The sequence below is a fragment of the Ranitomeya variabilis genome, chromosome 8 (genome assembly GCF_051348905.1).
Source record: "Ranitomeya variabilis isolate aRanVar5 chromosome 8, aRanVar5.hap1, whole genome shotgun sequence".
Lineage (NCBI taxonomy): Eukaryota > Metazoa > Chordata > Amphibia > Anura > Dendrobatidae > Ranitomeya > Ranitomeya variabilis.
Window position 1 is genome coordinate 64,881,479 of NC_135239.1, and position 9,154 is coordinate 64,890,632.

The 9,154-nt window shown below is 37.6% G+C and overlaps 1 protein-coding gene across 1 annotated transcript in view; it reads left to right on the forward strand.

Annotated features, from left to right (window-relative positions):
• Nucleotides 1–8,453, forward strand: part of LOC143788430 (uncharacterized) — a 31,444-nt gene extending 22,991 nt beyond the window's left edge. The window contains exon 3 of the mRNA XM_077278103.1: nucleotides 2,704–8,453. Within this exon, the coding sequence (XP_077134218.1) occupies nucleotides 2,704–3,056 (353 nt within the window). The 3' untranslated portion in view covers nucleotides 3,057–8,453. The remainder of the gene's footprint in view (nucleotides 1–2,703) is intronic.
• The last annotated feature ends 701 nt before the right edge of the window (nucleotides 8,454–9,154 follow it).

Sequence of the window (9,154 nt, forward strand, 5' to 3'; positions counted from 1 at the left end):
TTGTTCTTTTGTATATTTTTCACACTGAAATTTCAGTCCTCTTGTGGGATTTTCACACAATTTTTTTTCGCTAGTGTGCTTGAGGCCTTAGACACAAATGCTTCTAGTCTTTACTCACAGCTGTACCTTTCTCTAAAATTTCTAATTCTCTATTTAAAATATATAAAAAATGATTCATTGCTTCAGTGCTTTTTTGCTCAAATAAAACTAAACTAAATACAATATGTATAGTCTTTATATTATCAAATATAATAAACTGAACAGAACTAACTAGAAACTAAATGGCTAAACTCAATGGAAAACAACAACCTCCTGTGGTGCGACAGTAATGGCCTTAATTTCAGAACAAAAGACGGTGATTAGAGGATGTTAGCTAAAATCCTTCAGGTCTTTCGACCCGTCTCTGGGTTCCAAAGGTAGAAATGTTAAATGACCCCTCTCTGGGACTTCTAGTGTTAAGACTGGGAAAACCCAATATATTGACTCTAATGTCCCCCCTTCCATTTATATGTCATAATTAAGGTCAAATAGCTTATGCTGGCATCACTTCAATAATAAAGAGAACTTCCAATAACCCTAGTGACAATTGAGGGTAGGGCCCACTTGAATTATCTAGAACTATGGCGGGCCATTCCAACCCTAGTTACAAAAGGCAGATTCTTACATATTTTGCTTTGCCAGACTGTGAAGTACCCAAATGCCTGATAGTTGAGTGATGAACTGTAGGCGTCTGTGTCCTGATTGCTAAAGTAGCAATACGTAATGTTCTTGAAGGAAATACTGTATATTTTAAACAGAGTTTCCGCTCATAACTTAAAATTGACTACATTTTGGTAAACCAGTCTCTGCAATAAGATAAACTTGTGTTTCTTTTATAGAGATGCTGTCAGTTTTTTTGCCATAGGGGCATTTTTTGCAAAAGTAACAAGATGTGCTGTACTATGGATTGTCTGTTTTGTCCACAGCCTGGGCGGATATTGTATGATTGTTAAGTGTCTGACCCCAAAGTTCATGGTGACAAGAGGTCCCAAAGACTCTTGAGTAAATGGCGTGGTGTGACCACTGCTCAATTCAGTCATTATTAATAGTTGTGGTAATTGCTACAGTTGGGTGAATTTATTTGAGTGGAATTGAATTCTACTCATATTTTACAAAAATCAGTATTCCAGAATACTGATACTTGTAATTCACTGCATACAAATTCAGAAAAATTGAACTGGTCACTGTTTTGCTTGACTGTAAAGGCCGGGCAAAAGGTTAAAAAACAAACAAACAAAACCTTACCACTTGCCCTTCTGGATCTCCCCACTACTCGCTGCACCCTGTCAAGTCCTCGGTGTGCTTGTTTACCAAAGCTGCGTGGTCGATGTGTGGTGCAAACTTACATAGATGCAGAGGTATGTACCTATCACCTGTTTACAGTCTAGAGTGAAGAGGCCCATGGTTTCAGAGCTTGATGGTGGTAAGAAGATGCACTGATTTGGTAAATTCAAATCTTGGCAGATTCGATCATCTCTACTGATTGCACATGCTCACTACTGCTCCGTTTATACCAAGGATGTTCGATCACCTAAACATTTATGACTTATCATATAGATAGGTGATAAATGTTGCTAATGAGACAATTTACAGCAGCCGATGGTAAAAAAAAAAGCTGTGAGTAGGGTTGAGGGATCTTTAGTTTTTTAGGGTCGAGGCGGGTTTTGTGAAACCCGACTGTCTTAAAAGTCGAGTCGAGTGAAATCGGCCGACCACCGTTAAAAGTCGGGTTTCGGCCGAAACACGAAAACCCAATGAAGGAAATTATTATTTATTTTTATTTTTTTTATTTTTTTTCTCTCTCTCTCTCTCTCTCTCTCTCTCTCTCCCCCCTCCGTCCCAGCACAGAAAATTTCGTATTGCACATTCCAAATCCCTACTGCGCACAAGCGATAACATGACGATAGGCGTTCACTCCCCTAAGACCTATGTCATCACTCTGCCCACGCTCATTCATTGGCTGAAAAAATGGCGCTAAACGCGTCATACGAAACGCGACTTTGGCGCCAAGATCGCGTACCGCATGGCCGACCCCGCACAGGGATCGGTGTCGGGTTTCATGAGACGCCGACTTTGCCAAAAGTCGGCGACTTATGAAAATGCACGACCCGTTTCGCTCAACCCTAGCTGTGAGGCTTTAGAGATTATTTTCTGCAGTCACTGTGAAAATTCTGGGTTTTTATCACGCTTTTTGAAGATCTCAATTGGTCAAAAATGCAGATACAAACACATTGTGTGAAGATGGCCTAAAAAAGCAACTACAGAATAGCTGCATTAAAGTGATTGAAAAAAAATGTGATCATGATTCATTAAATTCCATATTACAAGAGTAGTCTTCCCTCAAAGTATTGTTTTTTAGTATGTCTGTGTTGGGTGTTGTACAGGGCGCCATACGGCTGCACATGGAGTGCCTACGGCTCGGTAGAAGGTTGTCCCAAGGACTTCTTGCGCCTCCATCTTTGCACATGACTCTGCGTCCATGAGGATGAAATGGTTATTCTCATTACAAACAGTAATAGCATAGCCGCATCCTGTTTAGTAGGACAACCATTTTACTCTATACTTCTATTAACACTAGTACAAATGTGACTTGAAATTCCTTTGAGAAGTTATTCGCAGCCTGAAGTCACATAACTGTATAATGTTTGTTTTAATTTATTACAGGTACCAACAGAACAGAATGGATCTGGGACTTGTCGAGTTGTAAAGCTAAGCAAATAAAGTCCAATGGAACGTTGGTGGAAATATCCAGCTCTGGACTGTATACAATAGAAATCCAAGCATTTGCTTCACGTGCATTTGCTGATATTGTGCTACAGATAATTCCCAGCAAAAGAACATTTGTTGGAGGCTCGTTCAACGGTTCAGGTGGAAACTCATATTATGCCATCATGAGTCAAACTTTTAAGCTAAATAAGGGAGATGGACTGAAGTTGACATTGAATGGTAATAAACAATACTTCTCAACCGAAGAAAAAACAACTTTCTGGAGGATATTTAAGAACAGAAATATATGAAAATATGACGCAATTACACATATATCATGCACATGGTGCACATAAAACGCAGGAAGATTTATTTTGGTGCAGGACACAAACTGAATGAAGGCGCAAATTAAAACGAGATTGGTTTTATCGCTGTATAATACAAGTATAGAGAGAAGATCGAGGTATAATACGTAGACACAGAGGTGGAGCGACCAGATGGAAAGGGAGGCTAGCGGAATTCAGAGACAGTAAATGCCCCATTTCCATCTGGTCACGCCACCTCTGTAGGTACGTATGTTACCTCTGTCTTCTCTCTATATTTTCATTATACATTGTAACAGTGATGTGATTTCATATAAAACGAATCTGTTTTCAATAGTAATTTGTGCCTCATGTTCAATTCATGTCTTGCAACAAAAAAATCTTCTTTGGTTTTATTTAGGTTTTTGAGTAATGCCAGTTTAGGAATACACTCTCAGGATTTTATTTTATGTGGATTTCACACTAGCTGTACAATTTGTTCAGTGTGTTATGGCTTACATTCCCTATCTCTGTGACTAAGCTGTGTGATGACATCTGATTATCCAGATTCACCACAGAGCGGCTGCTGCATTTCCTGTTTCTGCTTTTATACAGGCTATGATAGAACCTCCTGATTGACTGTGCTGTACCATGTGATGTGTTAGCTTCAAGACTTTACAGGAAAGCCTATGTAAGGTCATGATCCTTCTTTTACTGATGAAATCTTCTGCAATTTGGAGGATTTGCTCGAAATGAATCTCAAATTGTTCACGTTTGCCTGTTTCATCGGATTCCTAAGATTTAAACACGAGTTTGATTTGCTTCGAATTGATTCACTCATCCCTAATAATTAGTGTGAAAATTCAAGGTCAGATAGGTTGGTTATGGTCAGATTCTGCATGTACAGACTTAATTCCACAGAGATCTGTTGAAAAAAGAATGTGTGTATGGCAGTCCATAAAAACCGACCTGAAGTCTCTCCGACACAACTTTTCTGCTACGTTATCTTTTTTTCGAAAAAAATGGAACAGAAATAGTGTCCAAATTTTGACAGATGCTCCATCATTCCATATGATCTGGGGAAGAATATAGGATTATTCACTTTTCAGAGCTATGATGAATTGGTCAGCCTTACAGTAGGTGCATATGAGCGTATTTTGAGTTGGAGTGCGACCTGACATAACATCGGATTGAGCGAGGATCAATGTTATGCTATGGGGCTGTGCACATGTCCAATTTTTTCCTCAGACAGAGACTGCATGCCCAAGTTTGAGCTGATATTTGGATAGCAGTTGATCATGCAAGTCATTGAGTGGGTGGAAAAAAGATCAAACTGCACATGGCCTCACAGAATGGAGAAGATGGAGACATTTTTCTCTCCTCTTCCGAGAGAATTGGAGCATGCTATAATCACTCAGACACTGATCACAGTTTGATCAGAGTGTGATTTGCATATCCAACCCCATTCTCTCGGATGAGAGAATCTATGGCTGTCTGCACCTGCCCTTACGGTTAATGCTAGAGATTTAACAAGCGATAACTTGACATGTAGCAGTTTGCATGTAGCAAACCTTAACTTGCAATTTAATAGAGCAGAAGTTGCGGAAAATGCCACATTATGGTTCCTGCATCATGATATTCTAATCTGTTTATGTAAAAACATAAATAAGTGTGGGGACCACCAGCAGAGGATACAGTTAGCTAAAGAGAAAAAACATTCAAAGAAACTTAAAAGGGTTGTCTCATGTTGTGCCAAACCAAAGTTTGGCAGTTCAGACCACCACCATGGTTACATCACTGGCCCAAATTGTGTGTCCTCCCATGCTGGGTAAGCAGAGGCAGTTTTGCATGTGCAACAATGGAGGGACACAGGGGTACGGTAAAAAAGCAAGTGGGATCTAATTAATTCGGCCAGCTTCAGAACAGCTGTTCTAAAGCAAATCACATGCTTCTTACCTAAGAAACCGACCACGTCTGCAAACGTGGTCGGTAACCTAACCAGTGGTCAATAAATTATAGAATTAAAAATTCCTTCCCCCCCTTCATTCTTAAGAGGATTTTTAATAGGCATTAAATTGCAGTGTTGCTCGATTTTACAAACATTTTGCAATTAAACCCATTCATTAAATTGAGATAATCTCTTTAGGAAGTTTTCTTTGCAACAACATTGATCTTGTTTTCGACAGGAGGTTTCTCCAACTTTTTTAAAAAGTTTCTTAACTTAATTTTTTACGGTCTAACATTTGCAGTACTGACATATTTGCTTTGAAATCAGTGTCATGGCCATATTTTTGCGTTAAGGCACCATTATCCTTCACTTGCTGATGCTGGAGTTATCACAGAAGGGAATAATTAAACATTCCATTTGACATGTGAGAAGTATGACCAGTTACCAAACCCTTCTTCGGTGGTAATCACAGCCTGTCATCGTTCATGTTGCCGGCTCACCTTCTTTGAATTCCTGCTGTATTCCCTCTCTAACAGCCTCCAGCTTAGATTCTTTGGTCGTCTTGCATTCAGTGCATATTTTCCATCCATTCGCATACTTTCACTGTCTTGAGACTGTGAAAAGCATTCCAGAACATTAATTGTCTTGCTTCGTGAAATAGTTTAAGTTTCAATGAAAAGGGGTTTTCCTGGATAAACTTTAATCTGGGCAAAAGCTTGTACGCAGCTGTTACTTTCTACACACCCAGGTCCAGGCCCGGCATTTCCTTGCTTCTTCTGTCTTTGTTTACTGGCTGCAGTTGTGACGTCAGGACTACAGTCAACATACCCGCTGCAGCCAATCACCAATCTCAGGGGCTCTTCTGATGCAGGCAGCACGAGCCACTGTGCTCAGTGATTGGCTGCACAGGTGATTACCGCTGCAGACAGTGAACAAATTCCAAAGCAGAGGCGGGAAGCCAGTGTAGAAAACCTTTGTGCAAGTTGTAGGAAGCCATAGAACGGTCTAGATGTGATGTGAGCAATATTATACTTGAACATTGCTCAGATTTTGTATGAAGGAATGCAGAGTCTTTTTTCTGTATTTTTCAGGAAAAAAGGAAATTAGATATTGCAGAACTATTGTACCCCAGAAGCATTGTATAAAGGGGGATATACCGCTGTAATATAGTAACTTAAGGAAGCACCAAACCCTTTCTTACTTTCAATGAATCATAATGCATTGCTTATTTGTGCTTTTATGTACATGCACTTAAAGGGAATCTCTCAGCAGGTTTTTCTATGGAATGTGAGAGCAGCATGATGAAGGGGCAGAAAGCCTCATTCCATCAATGTATCACTTACTGGACTGCTTGGTATAGTTGTGATAAAGTCCCTGTTTTACCTGCTTTAGATGTAGCAGTGCTATGAATGCTGAGCTGTGTATAATCCCACCCACACCACTGATTGTCAACTTCCTGTGTACACTGTGAATTGTCAGCAAGCTACCAATCAGTGGTGGGGGTGGGGTTGCAGAGGTACGCTGGACTTCCTGGCACTGGAGATCTAGTCCTGCAGTTATAATCTCCTGCTGATAAATCACTGATTGTATTGAAACTGCAGCAAGTTGCTGAGCAAGTGACACATTCTTGGCAAGTGACACAAGTCATGCATCAGGCTCTCTTCCCCTACATTATGTTGTTCTCTGCTCCTACATTATGTTATTCTCAGATTAAATAGCAAAAACCTGCTGACAAATTCCCTTTAAAGTATAGTAAAACTTATACCCGCTAGTGTATTTTCAAAGAACCTCTTTTAGTTACTATATAAAATTCAAAATACTTGCTTACATTTGGCACAAAGAATACATGGAATCGGTGATAAATTTATTTTTCGGGATATAACAAATTGATACTTTTTATAGCTAAATAAAAAAATGTTTTGTATTTACCCTACTACTTGTATATTTTAGATTACAGAGAAGTTCGACTTGGGCATTATATTTTCAGGCTTTCTTGTGGTGAAATATTCATTTTCTATTAATTCCTACTTTTTGGTGATTTGTACATATTAAATCAATCAATTCTGTACTTTTTACGTGCAGCTACTGTATATTGTTGGTGCTTTATTTAGTAAATATGTATTTAAAGGGTTTTATAATATTTGTAATATTTACTTTTATGCAGGTATGGTTATTTGGAAATAAATTATTGTAAATTTATTTTGATTTTGGAAAACTTTTGGATAGCTTTATAGTTCAAATATTTTTTAATAAAAAAACAAAACCGAAAAGTACAATTTTGTAAAAATAATATGACCTTAATGAATGTATTGATAAAATATTATATATTTGTTTATTTAATTCCAGCTATGTAAAGTCTAATATATAAAAAAAAAAAAAGTCTGAGCCAAGTAGTTTAGATCCTCATAACAAAGGCTTGGTTTTCACAATGGCGGTGAGATGGGATTGAGGGGCTTCCACTTTTATAACAACAAAACCCTAGGAAGATGATGAGCACATGCAAAATCATTGTTAAAATAAAATGTGCAATATGTCAAAAGAAATATTATATATTTCAGCTCACAAATAGCATAGTGTATTTTTCAAGCTGAAAAAAAGCAAAAATACTACATACAGAAAAATTCCAAACAACCCATTGTGCAAACCCTTGAAGTGGCCTGATTAGCTAGTTGATCAATTTGTTTCTTTTTCCTACTGCTTGTGTATAGGGTGTGTTTTCTAAGCACACTGTATGTTAATGGTTTTTCCACTTTTTGATTGTCTCAATGTAACAAAAATAAAAAATAAAGCAACTTTGCAACAGGTATGAATGCATTTTTGGACTTTGTCTAAAACTCCTATGGAGAACTATATCTCCATTGTAACATGCGGCAAACAAATCTTCTGTCATTCATCTGTCCATTCTCAAAATTCTCAGCCTACAGGTAACATCTGACTACGGTGAATATATGTAACATCTATCTACAGTAAATACAGATTTTTTTTTCTAGAACTTAGATTGGACATGTCAGTTAGTGCTCATAAAGTTCTATGGAGAACTGTAACTGTCTGCCTGTAGCTCCTCCCTCTTCCTTCTACATAGAATTTTGAAAGCACCAACTGTCATCTATCTTAGTAATTGGAAAATCTGACTTTACTGAATATAGATTTTACTCATAAATTGAGAATGCATGATTAGCCCAGGAGAGAAAAGAGCAGATCTCTGTGATAACATATATTACAAAGTTGCTTATTTTCAATTGTACTATTGAATTATGAAATAAAAATGAAAACAACAGTTATGCTTTAAGGAAGACTGCTTGCAAGGTTGCATTATTTTTCATGTTAAGTGTACTGGGCAAAGAAAAGGACTGGGAAGTTAATGATAAGAGATTATTCCTTTTTTAAATGCACTAACTGTACAACATTTCCATTTATTTCATAAGTTTCCTTACTTTTTTTGTAATAAAATATTTTACTAGAACTCATTGGATTGTTTCTCATTGCATAAAAACATTTTTTAGAATGTGCTTTTTGTTTAAATATGCAAAATTGTCCCTTCAGAGAGGAAGAGGACTTGACTTTTGAGTCATATATTGGAAGTTGTCTTCCTAGAACTCAATATCGACCCTTTAAAGAACCTTGCCACATGACTTAAGATAAAAGCCAAACCAGAATCTCAATTTGCTGACACGTGTTTCAGGGAGTTCACCCTCCTCAGTGCAAAGTATGTGATCCAATTTGGCTGTATGAGAGGCTTCTGACTGAGGTCTAAGAGGTAATATTTCCTCTTATGGATATTGACATACCAGCATAAGGAGAGTTATAGGTCATGCAATGCTCCTCTGAAAAATTAACTATGCAAATTGTTAGTAGCACCTTTCAGGTTTCTTCTACTCTGGTTTTAAGATACCATAAAGTTCTAAGGAAAATAGGGGATGAAGTATATTGTTGACAATGTGTAGTTAGCGATAAATTAATTCCTAAATTAACAAAAATGTATACTGTTATATATAGGCTACACGTAATATATATTTAGAAATAGTCAAGCACATGTAGTGTTCTATCTTGACAAGCCTGTTTTCACCTTCCTGAAAAGGCCAAATTTTACAATTATGACCAATGTCACTTTATGTGGTAATAGCTCTGGAATGCTTCAACAGATCCCAGTGAATCTGAG